Genomic DNA, 15,361 nt, shown 5'->3' with positions numbered 1-15,361 from the left:
GATAAGCTTGGGTGGGGTGTGGTGGTACATGGCTTCAGTCTGGCCATACAGATCTTCTCTGGAGGCCTACATAAGGACACTGGAGTAGGGAGTTCGCTCTTCTTCACCTGCTTGCACTTGCCAGCACACCTGCTGGAACCCACTTCCACAGAAGACCAGCTGAAAGACCCGGCCTCATGGGACTGAGAAATGGCTAGATTTTTGCTTCCCATTCACAGCTGACTATTGGTGGGTTAGTTGGACTGTGGACTGTAAGTCATCACAGTAATGTCCCTTAATATATAGACATTCCATCCGTTCTGTGTCTCTAGAGACCCCTGAGCAGTGCATCACCTGACTGGAGTTAACGACGGCTGCCCCTCACTTGCCGCTGGTGCTGGGAACTGAGAGCTGAGTTTGGGCCTCTGGGAGAGAAAAGTGTTCTTTACGGCTTCTCCATTTCTCAGGCTCATGGTCTTCATTCTGACTCTTTTTGGTCTTCAAATGTAAACAATTGCTAATAAAGTGTTCCACACCTAATCATACCGTCAGCCCTGTCAGGGAAACGAATGCATTTTGAGTAGAGTTACTTCTTCTCAGTTGACTCAGTTTGTGTCATGTTGACAAAAACCGTTGCCTTTTCTTAGGTTTTTTTTTTTTTTAATGTATGTAAGTACACTGTAGCTGTCATCAGACACACCAGAAGAGGGCACCAGATCCCATTACAGATGGTTGTGAGTCACCATGTGGTTCCTGGGAACTGAACTCAGGACCTCTGGAAGAGCAGTCAGTGCTCTTAACCACTGAACCATCTCTCCAGCCCCTTGCTTTTTTGTTTTGTTTTGTTTTTTAAGATTTCCATTGGCTTTTCAATAGAAAATTATTTACTGATTGTAATGGTCAACACTATTAAGAGCAATAATGAAAACAAAAATATTTTAAGTTGCATGATTAAAGAAAATACAAATTGTGTGTTGGTATTCTATGCATGTTTGTGCATGTGTGTAAGTGTGTGGAGATTTTCTGAGGTGAGATTTCCCACGAAACCTGGGTCTCACTGTTGACTGGCTGGCTAGCAGCTGCCCCACTCAGCACCGTGGTGACAGATGACAGTGACTGCACTGGCTTTGTGTGCGTGCTCGGGAATCTCAGCTTGGCAAGCAGCTGAGTCTGAGTCTTCTCTCAGCCTAGAATTTCACATTTTAGGCTTCTCTTTGTTACCAAGAAACAAAATCTTTTTTTTTTTTTTTTTTTGGTTTTTTGAGACAGGGTTTCTCTGTATAGCCCTGGCTGTCCTGGAACTCACTTTATAGACCTGGTCTATAAAGTGAGTGCTGGGATTAAAGGCGTGCGCCACCACGCCCGGCTCAAGAAACAAAATTGTAAGCATAAAAGCTTATTGGGACAAAATTCTGTGGTAAGAATGGAAAGTGATCACGAAGGAAGAAGAAACTGTATAAAATTGCTTGCTGAGTGGGTTTCTTCCTCCTCCTCCTCCTCCTCTTCTTCTTCTTCTTCTTCTTCTTCTTCTTCTTCCTCTTCCTCTTTTGAGAAGGACCGTTTATTTAGAGGACAGGATGCCTTTAAGTGATCCACGAGAGTGGGTAATATGAACTCATTCCAGATTCAAATTAATGATTTGAGCACACCCACCAGATCAACTAGGAAAGTATTTACACACAGTGCAATAATATTAAAATGAATCGCCTCCCTGTGTGTGATATTTTTTTTTTTCTGAGTGGATTTTTTCTGTGTCAGTTTCTTTACACAGCTGAGAATGGGCATCTCTCACTTCTGTGCTGACAATACCTGCAGATTGGACATCTCAGGCTTTGTTCTGAGACAGGTTTGGGCTAGCTTGGTGTTGGTTGTCTGGGTCTTTACATAGTATCCTGGAACTCACTAGACCAGGCTGGCCTCCAGCTCAGAGCTCCACCTACCTCCGCCTCACACTGTCTGGGTTTAAAAATGAGTATCATCTTTGGATTTTCTGCTAAGAAGGACCGCTCTGTTCTGTTTCTCAGGCTCCAATCACATCTTCCACCAAGAAAGGGCTTCATTTCCGTATCAAGCCTTCTAGAAGAGTGTGTGGGTGCCCATGTGCACATGTGCATTTTTAGCTGTGGACTTCAGGTATACCTTTATGCCTGTTTTTAAAAATCAGTTGGTCCCTCCCTCCCACTATATAGTGTAGGTCCTATTCTACTTGCTGGTTTCATAGGATAAATGGAAACTTAACACGGAAGGAACATTGAAAATTCAATCTCTAGAAACAGTTCCAAATGCAGAGTTGTGGAGCGGGGAAGTCTGTTGATGGGCTCTGTCAGACACTTTATAACCAAGGATCTTGGCAGCTCAGTGTGGTGTTGCACACCTGTATTCCCAATCAGCGAGGGTCATTGTAAGTACAAGACACAGTTGGACCACTCGGTAAATGATAAAGTCTACTCTAATTAAATAATCGGTCTAGTCGAGCTAGGTAACTTAGCAGAGCGCGAGAGATGAGCCTAGGCCTCATTTAGATTTTCCACTTCTTTCTCAGTTTTTTTTTTTTTTTAAAGATTTATTTATTTATTATATGTAAGTACACTGTAGCTGTCTTCAGACACTCCAGAAGAGGGAGTCAGATCTTGTTACAGATGGTTGTGAGCCACCATGTGGTTGCTGGGATTTGAACTCCGGACCTTTGGAAGAGCAGTCGGGTGCTCTTACCCACTGAGCCATCTCACCAGCCCTCCCAGTTTTTAACTTTTATATTTTAGAGAATACTTTCTCTTAAAAAGGTGAAGATTGCCGGGCGGTGGTGGCGCACGCCTTTAATCCCAGCACTTGGGAGGCAGAGGCAGGTGGATTTCTGAGTTCGAGACCAGCCTGGTCTACAAAGTGAGTTCCAGGACAGCCAGAGCTATACAGAGAAACCCTGTCTCGAAAAACCAAAAAAAAAAAAAAAGCTGAAGATTAGGTTGTTTTCAACTACTTTGTATTTCTTTTATGTGTAGGGAGGTGGGAGTTAGCAGGGGGTGGGTGCTGTTTGTAACTTTGTGTTTTTATACAGAGAAGTGTTCCATTGTGAACAGAAATATTCTTACTGTCATGCTTTTGTCATCGTTCATGAGTTTAAAGATAAAACAATGTCTCTAATGATCCAGAATTAGAAGAATGTATGTGCTTAGTTTAACTTACAGTGGGCAGCAGTTTTCAGTGGGCTTAGAGCTAGGAATGGCTAGGTTCCCATCGAGATTCCACTCTTTATGGTTAGAACACATTTAGCCCCGATTGGCCTCAACTTCATAACCCTCCTGCCTCAGCCTCCCAAGTGCTGGGACCTCCAGGGCAGTCTGTACATAGTTAAGTTTGAGATCAGCTGGCTTACATGGCGAGATGGTCTTAAAAAAGAGAAAGGAAAGAAAGAGGCTCTGGTTAACAGACAGTAGTCCAGCGCTGCCCTTGCCTGGTAATCTATTCCTTTAACTAAAATAGTCCATTTTTAGGTGGAGTAATGGTTGCTTGTTGGACTTAGGACTGGTATTTTTCTGTTTGTTTCATTACTTTTTGCTTATTCCTTTCCTAAGTTCCTTTCATATTAAGTCTTTTCTGATAATTCCATTTTTATTCCTGTGTTTTTCTCTGGTTATACCTTTTTGTATGTTTCAAAGATTATTCCCAGAATTATAATTTTCTTCTTTAATTTGTGTTATCATCAACTGAGAGGTAAGGTACTAGGCTGAGTATAGCTTAGTGCTTGCCTCCTGGGATTGAGGCCTGGAACTTCCAGCACTTTAAACAAAACGGTCAGAGAGGGCTTCTGGGGAAGACGCTTCCTGACACCCCGAGACCCATCCAGAACCCACGTGGTGGAAGGAGAGAACTGGCTTCTATCACATGTGCTGTGATACCTGCATATATACCCACAGGCACATACATGCCCCTGTACATGCTATGATAGAAACTTAGTGTGCTACTTCAATAAGCTGTAGAAACCTTGTAGTAAACCTAACCTTTGCATTTACATAACACCTTGATTCTGGGGCGGGGGATTGTTTTATTTATTTATTTATTTATTTATTTATTTATTTATTTGTTTGTTTGGTTTTTTGAGACAGGGTTTCTCTGTGTAGCCCTGGGCTGTCCTGGAACTTACTCTGTAGATCAGGCTGGCCTCGAACTCAGAAATTTGCCTACCTCTACCTCTGCCTCCCAAGTGCTGGGATTAAAGACATGCGCCACCACTGCCCTGCACTGTTGTTTTATTTAAAGATACCACTACTGTGTATATATGGTGTGTGTGTATGTGTTGAGTGTGTGTATATATACACATATGTACAGACATTTTTTTTCAGCAGCAGTAATAGGTTTTAAACAATTTTAGTGACATTTTCGTATGTGTGTATTACATATGATATAGATATCATATGCATATATATCATATGTTCTCTGCTTGTATTATGGGTTTTTTTGTTTTTGTTTTTTTTTTTGAGACAAGGTTTCTCTGTATAGTTCTGCCGTGTTGTAGAGCAGACTAGCCTTGACTGAGTTTCTCATTATAACCTGTGGCAAGAGCATTTGCAGTGTGAGCTGGGGAAGATTTAAGCCAGTTTTAAGTCATCTGTAGTCAAAGCATTACGGCCTCCATTAAGATGAAATCTATAGTCAAGAATGGATGAAAAAGCAGGTGTGGTAACATGCTTAGAATTCCAGTATTTAGAATGCTGAGTCGGCAGGAGGAGGACTGTGGGTTAGGCCAGCTGGGGCACAGAGTGAGACCCTGTTTGAAAAGTTGAGTGTGGGATTGGGGTGGGGACCTTTAAATAGACTAGGGAAGATAACTCGGGCCAGAGTGACTCTGAGAACCCTCCCTGGGGCCACAATAGTAGATGTAGAAGTGAGCCTTCCATCAGAGTCTGTGCCAGAGCGGAGGGAGCACCCTTTTTATGGACATGTGGCCCCCATGACTGATAGAAGGATGACAAAAGATAGGAGCAGATAAGGCTCTGTAATCCTCTAAGGGGTGTGCTTTTCAGATGTGGCTGTTTGATGTCTACATTTAAATTAGTAAGGATATTTATTAAAATAGATGTCTATAGGCCTCATTCTAGACTTGCATAATCAATATCTGAGTATATGATCTAGGAATGTGCATTTTAGATAATTCTCCGTGCTGGTCTCAAGTGCAGTGACGTTTAACAATAGCTGCTACCAGAGTCTTCCCTGCTCTTCCCACCTTTTATGAACCAGAACCATGTTTATCTGTGAACCCATGTGAGACTCTGATGAAACAGTTTGGTCATAGTCAGAGAATTCTAGAGCCTGCATAAGGTGCCTGACAAGACCATGCCAGCTCAGCAGCAGCCTGACAGTATGAAGGGGAAGACTGACGGCAAATAAGTGTCCAGCGGCTTCTACAGTTCTTTAGTTCACGATGAATGAGGTACCTTGTGATTATAGAGTAGAAATGATGTGAAATTTTTCTGCACTAAGTAATTATTTCTCTATGGCTTAGTGTTGGTTTTTAAACCCAGTTTGAAGTCTGTCTTTTAATAGACATATTTAGCCCATTTACACCTGGTTCCTAATTATAATATAGTTGGGTTTAAATTCCTCTCTGGCTCTTCTGTCTGCGGGTTCTCTGTCTCTCTCACTGCATTTACATTTTTCCTTCTTTCCTTTGGGATATTTATGGGCTTTATTATTTATTCATCTTTGATTTTTAAATATAGCAGTTGTGTTTAGGTTTATACTTCGGTGTTTTAATTCCGGCTGGGACCTTGGTCTCACTAGTGTGTCTCATGCAGCAGTGTACCTGTGTTGCTGTCTTGGGTGTGTTAGGTGGATGTGTGTACTTTGTGCTGTGTTGTCTGGGAGTGCCATGTGTTGGGTGTGTCTGTGTACACACTGTATGCAGTACTGGTTTCACCCCGCACATTTTTGCTTCGCATTTCAGACCTAATACCTTTGTCTACTTACCCAGTTCCCGATAGCTTTGTTCCTCCACGTAGATCCCATCCTTTTAGTACGTCTCCTACGGACTGTGTGCACGCTGACGTCAGCATTTGCATTGCCTGAGAAAACCTTAGTTGACAGGTTTCTGGCTGTTGAGTTGATCTTGGGTTTTTTTTTCTTTAAAAATAGAGTTATGTGTATGAGTGTGTAGTGTGCATATATGTATGTGTACCACATGCATGCAGTGTTGGCAGAGTCTAGAGAGGGTGTCAGATTCCCTGTACCTGCAGTCTGTTGCTGACCTGAGTGCTCTGGGAGAGCAGCGAGGGCTCTCAAACATGGGGCCGTGTTTTTTAGCCCTCCACCTCCATCTTTGTCAGGATTTTAAGGTTGTTGCTTTACTGTCTTCTTATTCTGTTTTTATGTAAAATGAGTCCTCTCGAGTCTAAAAGACTTTGACTAGTGTACGCTGTCCCGTTATTTTGTAGATAAGTATATTTTCTTTATGGTTTTTGCTAATGGGATTCATTGAGCCTATGGATTAGTAGTTTTCATTAAATTTGGATTTTTCTAGGGTTTATTATATCTTCAAATATTATTTTTTTAAAGATCTGATTATTTTTATGTATATGAGTACAATGTCGCTGCCTTCAGACACACCAGAAGAGGGCATCAGATCCTATTACAGATGGCTGTGAGCCACCATGTGGTTGCTGAGAATTGAACTCAGGACCTCTGGAAGAGCAGCCTGAGCTCTTAACCACTGAGCTGTCATCTCTCCAGCCCTCTTCAAATATTCTTATATTCTCCCTTTTTCCTTTGGAGATTTCACACATGTGTATATTAGAATGTCTAGGGCTGGAGAGATGGCTCAGCAGTTAAGAGCACTGACTGCTCTTCTAGAGGTCCTGAGTTCAAATCCCAGAAACAACATGGTGGCTCACAACCATCTGTAATGGGACCCAGTTCTGGTCTGTCTGAAGACAGCTACACTGTACTCATATAAATTAATAAATAAACAAGTAAATCTAAAAAAAAAAAAAAAAAAGTCTGACATTTTCCTTTGGTTGAATGATACTCTAGTCTGCTATGTTTATTTTTTGTTTCATTTTTTAATGCTATGTTTTGAAGTTCCCCATTAATTTCTTTTGTATTATCCGTTGATCTGACCTAATGTGGTTTTCTTCTCATTGTTTTTTTCCCTTCACCTGAAAGTCAGGGATTTTTGATTAGTTATATTCCGTTCCTCCCTGTGCCCTTCCCAAGTGTTGTTCCTGTAGGTGTGCACTCCTGTGCTTAGGTGTGTACTGCATGTCCAGCCCAAGCTGCACTTGATACGTGAGGCGCACTTGGATCGTTTCTGTGTCCCGTCTACTGATTCTGTCTTTGTTGTGAGTCTGTACTCACTTAGTCCTACGGGGACCTTGCTTTAGAGTCTGAGTTAGTTTCATGAATAGTCTGACCCTTGTGTGCTTACCCGGGAGGCTGGAGAATTCTCTTGTTAGGTGGCCTGAGTAGTAGACTTGTAATATCCAGTGTGACAGAGACTTAGTGGGAGTCCTCTCTTGATCAGACTGTTTAGTTCCCCTCTACCCTTCAGCTCTCAGCATGGTGTAGTCGTCCTCCTCCCACAGCTGCTGCAGATCTGCCTGGAGTGTGGACAGCTGTGCAGCTGTAGTGCGTGTTGTACCACAGACTTGTCTCAGCGCAGCGCTGACTCTTCACATGAGTATTTCCATGGTTTGTTTTCTTAACATAAGCCTAGTAGTTGACATAGGAGCATTTAATATTTGTCTAGTGAATATAAATACTAATTATAGTTTGTAGTTCTTCTCTAGTAAGTAAAGCCAAACACTTCCACTTTGGTGTCTTTACTATAGAATTGACTAAGTCAGTGTTCCCCTTCCTGTGTTATCTTCACCAGCTGTCAGTGTTCTCTGTGAGCATGGAAATTTTTTGTTGGTTGGTTGGTTTTGTTTTGTTTTGAGACAGGATCTCACCATGTAAGCCCAGTCTGTCTTAGAACTCATTATGTAGATCAGATCAGGCTGGCCTCAAACTCAGAGTTCTGCCTGCCTCTGCTTCTGCCTCCCAAGTGCTGGGAGCCGTTATGTGAGCTAAATATTTTTTAAAGTTTTGTTGTTGTTTTTGTTTTGTTCTGGGTTTTGTTTGTTTGTTTTTTGTTTTGAGACAGTAGGGTTTCTCTGTGTAGCCCTGGCTGTCCCAAACTTAATCTGTAGACCAGGTTGGTTTCAAATTCATAGAGATGCAGAGATCCACCTGCCTCTGCCTCCTGAGTGCTGGGCTTAAAGCTGTGTGCCGCTGCTGCAGAGCTGAAGTCTAGTCACTGAATGCCTTTGTGCTAGTCTCAGGAGCCACTGAGTGTGTGCTCCTAGAGGCCAGAGACTGGGTGGAGAAAGGAGGCCTGTCCCTGAGGTGGTGCTGGGGTGATAGAAGCAGGCACTGCTTCAGCAGGCAGGGCCCCTTGGAGTTTCAGCGCACTATAAGGATATTTCTGATGTCTCTGCTAGTTGATGTGGATGACTACAGCTCAGAGTCTGATGTGATTATTATACCTTCAGCCCTGGACTTCGTCTCACAAGATGAAATGTTGACACCCTTGGGGAGGCTGGACAAGTATGCTGCAAGTGAGAACGTATTTAACAGGTACGTGGGTTCTCCTCAGTAGGGGCACAATACCTGCTTTTTCGAAATTACAGATGTAGTATGTGACTTGCAATAAGAAAAACTGTCTATGAGACATAAGGATTCTGTATTTTGAATTCTAAATAACAGGTACTGGTGGCACTGAACACTATCTGTCTGACTTTCTCCTGTAGACAAATGGTGGCCCGGAGTTTGCTGGATACTCTGAGGGAAGTCTGCGATGATGAGAGAGACTGCATTGCTGTCTTGGAAAGAATTAGCCGATTAGCTGATGACTCCGGTATGTGTCTACAGAGAGACAAACACATTGTCTCTAGAAGAGCTTCTGCCACTGAACCTATCTTTCTAAACCTACTGGAGAGATGAGATAGAAGATTTCCCAAGACCTTGGCAAATGACCCCATCTCTAATCCCAGCATTCTGGAAGAGCTTGTGTTCCAGAGCTATTCCGTACTACACAGAGAGATCCTTTCTCTCCCTCCCCCCCCCCCCAAATTCTTTTTTGAAAGGAAATTTTTTTTTTTTTTTTTGGTTTTTCGAGGCAGGGTTTCTCTGTGTAGCCTTGGCTGTCCTGGAACTCACACTGTAGACCAGGCTGGCCTCGAACTCAGAAATCCGCCTGCCTCTGCCTCCCGAGTGCTGGGATTAAAGGCGTGCGCCACCACGCCCGGCTGAAAGGAAATTATTAACTTACTAGTTCTATGTGGAAAAAAAATCCAGTTTACATATGTCCATTTACTTAATTTTGGAAATTTCTCATCAGTATAAATGTAAGAAATTAGGTTACTTCTGTGATTTATGTTAACATAACCATTTTAAAATTATTTAGAGTAAATTGGAAGAAGTGGAAAGGGCTTTAAATGTTTGTGGGAAAATAATACTTCCTGTCTGATTTACATGAAAAACATCGATTGATCGCTTTTGGTTTTGCTTTGGTCTCTCTGTGTAGCCCTAGCTGTTCTGGAACTCTCTGTATAGACTGGAACTCTCTGTTGGCCTTGAACTCATAAAGATCCTCCTGTCTCCACTTCCTGAGTGCTGGGATTAAAGTGGCATGCCAGTATGCCTGTAAAACGTTCAAAGACAGGAGAGTTTTTTAAGAGGTAAATTTAAGCCCGGCCTGGTGGTTCATGTTGTCAGTCTTAACTCTTAAAGACCAGGGTGAGAGGATTACTCTAGTTTGAAACCCGTTTGGTTTTTAGCATAGTAAATTCCAGCTAGTCTATCGAGAGGTAGGGAGTGAACTTAATTTGAAATTTAGACAATAATAATGTGATAATGGTTTTTTTAAGATGTGTGTTTTTTTAATTATGGTAAAATAAACATAATATAGAATATGCTATTTTAAGGCAATGTATGTGTGGTATGTGCGTGCACATGTGTGCAGAGGTCAAAGTAAGGTGTCAGGTCCTGCTGTATGACTGCCTTATTCCCATGGCACAGGATTTCCTACTGGACCTAGAACTTGCTGTTTGGGAGGGATAATGCACTGCAAGTTCCTAGGGACTGCCTGCCGCCTCTGCCTCTCAATGCTGGGCCACAAGGGTCACCCCCACGTCCACAGGCGTGCCGGCGATCAGAGCTTGGGCCTCCTGCTTGCCAACTCCCCAGTCATTTCTTTACGTGTATCAGTACACTGTAGCTATCTTCAGACACACCAGAAGAGGGCATCAGATCCTGTTACAGGTGGTTGTGAGCCACCATGTGGTTGCTGGTAATTGAATTCAGGACCTCTGGAAGAGCAGTCAGTGCTCTTAACTTCTGAGCCATATCTCCAACCCTCCAATAGGAGGTTTTAAGCACATATATATACTTGAATTTACAAACAATCCAAAAGTAAAGGTTGAAATCTTTTTTCCTTAAATCTATTAAAATGTTTTTAATTTCTCACAAACTCTTTGGCTTCTCAACAGGCTTAATTTTTAAACATGAAATGAACTAGTTTTTTAATAAGCAGTTGATGTATTAACCTTAAAGTTTAAGGTTCAAATTTAAAGTATTTTTTAAGAGTGAAAAGAACATTTGTAAGTGTATTAATTTATCTTTGTCACATAATTGTTCTTGTTATTACTTAGAATGAAGTTGCTTTAGGAGGGTCTAGTAAAGTATACTTTTGTAGTTTTTGTTTGTGTTATTTAGTCATTCGAGAGGTTGTACTGAATTTGTTAGGTTAACAACGTGCAGAGGGGAAAGAGCACACTTCAGAAGGAAACAGAAGGTTAGAAGCCAGAAGGTTGCAGATGGGAGCTGTGGTCACAGGTGTGGGGTGGGGTGTCTTCTAGTTAGACGAAGGTGTTGGTGACCGTGAAGGTCTGTAACCTGCTGGTAGAGACAACAGGTCAGCAGGATGAACTGGCTTGCTAAGAAAGGCGGTGGCAGGAAGGCTGGTTGAGAGGTGTGCAGCTTGTTACACAGATGGGGCCTCTGAGAGAGAAGTGCTTAGTAACCGTTCTCAGTTCCTTGAGCAGGGAGAGTGGCAAGGTCGGCTGTCCCTGAGGACAGGCTGTCCTGCTTGCTGGTCTGACTGCAGGGTCTGAGAAGGAGGCGAGAGTAGAAACTCAGTAGTTTTACTGTGGAGAAGTCAGTGAGTCTAATTTTGTCTTTGTTCCTTTCTTGTTTGTTTGCTTTTAGAAGCCCTTTCCAAGGGAGCTCTGTTTTTACCGTGCTGTGTTTACGTGCAAATGAATTCTACTCAAATCTTTCATTTTTTTTTTTCTAGAATTTGAGTGTCAAAGTATCTTTTATTTGCCTGAAGTAATTGTCATCTCTGATGCTTACTGTCTTAGTCTGCTAACCCAGGCCCAGGCCCGAAGCTTCTGGTCTGTGCACAATCTTACCTAGGCCTAGAATGTTCTCAGGCCTCTGAGGCTGACTGCTGAATATGTTCGCCCTTCCTAGTTCTCTCTGAACTCTGTTGGCTGATTCAGCTCAGCTCTTCTGCTCCAACTCTTCCAGGCTGACTGTTACTCATGTTCTCTCTCTCTCCACTCCCCAGCCCTCCCCTTCTTTCCCTTCTTCTCTCATCTCCTATCCTCTCTCCTCCACTCTCTCCCCTGTCTCTCCCTCTTTCTTGTGAGACTTGGGCACATCATATTCTGTCAAATCTTTCTGATGTGTCACTTTGACATTCAATTAGACATCACTTTCAAACATGGCTGCTTTCTTCTCCACACTAACTTCACACTGATTGTTTAGGATTAAAGGTGTGGACTGAGGGTGTGCCTATATTCTAGCCAGAGGAATTAAGTGTGCTAAGGCTGAGCCACAGCACAACTAGAAACAGCCCCCCCCCCCCCCCCCCAGTAAATAACACTAACTCCGGGGTTACAATGTGACCGAATACCCTGCAACATTTGAGGGTTCATTCTGTCAGAAAAATTCAGCCATTGACTTTTGGAATATTGTTTTATCCCTGTCTTGACAAATCGTTTTTTGAGGTTTACTTTTGATTGTGTGTCTATGTGTGTGTGACATAGGATTCATGTAGTCCAGTTGGCCTTGAACTTGCTATGTAACTCGGAACAATCTTGATCTTGAAAAATAGCCATACAGCTTGTAAGAAATTGGCTTCATTTTGAGCTTGAGTTTCTTGTGTTCCCTTTACCTTCTCATCCCAGGCGCTGGGATCACAGGCACATTGTGCAGCGCTGAGCGGGTATTCGGGTGTCCAGCATCCTCTCGGGCTGAGTAGATATCTTTAAAATGGTTGAGAATGTGGAGCTGTTGAAACAAGTGTATAGTAATAATAATAAAATTAAAATAATTATTAATAAATAGGCTTCCATGGACTTACACTGACTTCATTTTTCATTCTTTGATTTTCCATGGGCATTTTGATGGTTTCTTTCAGCAAAGTGCCTGCTGGGAAAGTCCAGCCTGCCCCTGAGCACTGAGGGGTTTGTTGCTGGTAATGATACCTTTGTTCAGAAGCTTCGGATTCTATTTTCACGTTGTCTTGCTTTTCATGTCCTGTTGTGTTATTTCTTTGGTTGTGTCTCCTGATACTGTCTCTTTAGAGTGTTTGAAGAGATGTAGACCTCTCTGGTTGTTGAAGACTTGGTGGGACAGTCCATCCCTGTGTCTTACCTGTTTCTGCCAAGGGCTCATTTTCATGTCCCTTAGAGACTGAGAGTTCATTTAGCGGGCCCTCAGGAATTTTGTATTTGCTTCCGTCTTGATCATGAGAGTCCTACAGTGGCAGCAGAGGTGTCCTGGCTTTGAGTTGTTAGCAAGCAGCAGAGGTTTCATGCTGGTGTCGTGGTGTGTTGAGTGTGGGTGTACATTGTGAGTGTAGGGAGAGGCCCTCTGACCATGCTGGATATGAGGGTCTGGAGTTATGCTCAGTCCAGGAATTTATTCACCATATTTCGGAGATACAGGAGCAGGTATTTTTGTTATTGTTGCTATTTTAATACTGAGTATAACAGACTACTACAGCACATGAGTGATTGTATCACATTTCATACAATGAATACTTAGCACTCAGATGAAAAGAAATGGAATTAGCACCCTAAATTCCTCTCATCCCTCTCACCCAAAGTAAGCTCCATTTTGATCTGAATAGCTGGCCTCTTGCAACTTTATGTAGAATTATATTTAATGTAGTCATTTTATCTGATACGCAGTGTGCTGTGCCTGACCCACTGCTTCAGGCTAGTAAAGCTGTTAGTGGCCACGTTTCTCTGTGTGCGAGCTTAGAGAGCAGTCATGAGGTCATAGGACGTGTAGAGACTGTTATCCATGATAGGTAAGCTATTGCACTTGCCATTCTCACAAGCAGTGTGTGTGAAGTAGTGTGATACACACCTCCAGAGGCATGTCCTTTACACTTTACCATAAAGGAATGGATGGATGGATTTGTAGTGGTGTGACTTTGTGGAGCTCATTTAGTGATCCAGTGATCTGTGAAATGAGCCTTGGTCATATGGTCATTGGCTACGTGGATGTCTTTCTTAAAATATTTGTTCAAATATTCCCCATTTAAATTGTCAGGTTTTTTTTTTTTCTCAGAGTTTTTTCATAAGGAGTCTTTATTCTAATATAAGTCTGTGTGGTTGATGTTTCAGAGAGGTGTTCTGTTCTGCCATGAAGTTGCATCTGTGTACTAGAACCTCTGACAGCTTTGTTCTGCTCTGTCTCACTACATAGCCCTGGCTGACCTAGAACTTGCCACGTAGACCAGACTGAACTACAACCCACAGAGATCCACCTACTATACCTCCTGATGGCTCAGATAATGCTGTGCACTTACATGCACCGTGGGCCTCTTTCCTTTTATGGGCAGTACTGTTTGTATCGTCTTTGAGGAATTTTCCCCACCTCAAAGTCATAACTATTTTTCATGTATTATCTAACACAGACCCTGTAATTGTTTTTGCTTATGTTTATATAACTTTTAACATTGACAGATAAAGGTTCTACATACGTGTGTGTGTATGTATATATGTATGTATACATATACATTACAAGATATTCCTAGAACTGTTTCTTACATTTGCTTAAGGATATGTATGTGCCTGAGTTTATGTATATGTATCATATGCGTACAAGAGTCCACAGATGTTAGAAGGAAGTATCAGATCCTCTGAAACAGGAGTTACAGACAGCTGTAACCTGCCTTGTGAATAATGTGAATGCTGGGACCCAAACGCAGGTCCTTTTGAAGATCAGTAAGAGCTCCGAACTGCTGAGCTATCTTTCTGGCCTTTCTTGTACTTTAACGGTAGCCAGTTAACAGCAGCATTTATTGGATAGACTGTCTCTCCTTTCCACCTGCAGTAACTACGTACATCTATACATCGTCTGCCTTGGAGTTTACTGCTGCTTTTGTCTTGTTTGCCTCAGCAAACTCGAAAGAAAGAAAAGTTGCTGATTTCATTCTTTCTGAAACTGCAACTGTGATCCTTTTGGCTTTTTAAATATATGGAGATAAATCATATTTAACCTCATAACTGGCACCTATGAAGAAAAGTATGAGTATATGCTTGTGTTTTAAAATTGGATTTTTTTTTTTTTATTCAAGAGAAGTCATCTCACATTATACAACAATATAGTGAAATGTGGTTTGTTGCTAGGACTCTTAGCTTTATAAAATGCCAGTGCATTTTCTATTGAAGGCCAGATGAAGATTTGGAATTCCACTGGATACATTCATATATATATTTATGTTAAGGTGACTAGAAACACAGCCATTCATAGGTGCCATAGGTCTCTTGAGGTCTGGTGTGATCGATGGCTGCTTAACCTGGTAATCCTCGAGTCTGATGTGATGACTGGTTACTGGCGTGCTAGTGTCTGTCAGCCACTTGCTTGCTTTTGAATTTGCTTGTTTTGTTTTGTTTCGTTTTGTTTCTTTCTCTTCTTTTTCTTTTCTTTTCTTTTCTTTCTTTCTTTTTTTTTTTTTTTTTTTTTTTTTTTTTTTTTTTTTTTTTTTTTTTTTTTTTGAGACAGGGTTTCTCTGTATAGTCCTGGCTGTCCTGGAACTCACTTTGTAGACCAGACTGGCCTCAAACTCAGAAATCCACCTGCCTCTGCCTCCCAAGTGCTGGGATTAAAGGTGTGCGCCACCACTGCCGGGTTCAATTTTTTTTCTTCTATCCCTTTAGCAGTAGCATGAATATATTTAACTGTTAATACTTTTGGTTGCCTATGCTGTTTTACCTTTTAACTAATGTGGTACCTATTATCTTTAATGTTTTCATAAAGGGAAATTAGTTGTTTTAAGTCTAGTTATTATCTTTCAGAGATGATATTGAGAGGAGAAGCCACTAGCCTT

General features: G+C 41.9%; 1 protein-coding gene across 7 annotated transcripts in view; it reads left to right on the top strand.

The window, feature by feature from the left end:
* Positions 1 to 15,361, top strand: part of Ppp4r1 (protein phosphatase 4 regulatory subunit 1) — a 58,860-nt gene that overhangs the window by 12,042 nt on the left and 31,457 nt on the right. For 2 of the 7 annotated variants that reach the window (XM_029471123.2, XM_021186552.2), the window contains exons 3-4: positions 8,502 to 8,586; positions 8,760 to 8,866. In XM_029471123.2, the coding sequence (XP_029326983.1) occupies positions 8,528 to 8,586; positions 8,760 to 8,866 (166 nt within the window). In that variant the 5' untranslated portion in view covers positions 8,502 to 8,527. Of the gene's footprint in view, positions 1 to 2,003; positions 2,113 to 5,145; positions 5,408 to 8,450; positions 8,587 to 8,759; positions 8,867 to 15,361 lie in introns of those variants that run through there. The other 5 variants (XM_085832683.1, XM_021186551.2, XM_085832684.1 and 2 more) reach the window with 4 other exon arrangements.

The sequence above is a fragment of the Mus caroli genome, unplaced genomic scaffold (genome assembly GCF_978045245.1).
Source record: "Mus caroli unplaced genomic scaffold, Mus_caroli_1 scaffold_18, whole genome shotgun sequence".
In the NCBI taxonomy this organism is placed as follows: domain Eukaryota; kingdom Metazoa; phylum Chordata; class Mammalia; order Rodentia; family Muridae; genus Mus; species Mus caroli.
This window is presented reverse-complemented; position numbering and strand designations above follow the sequence as displayed.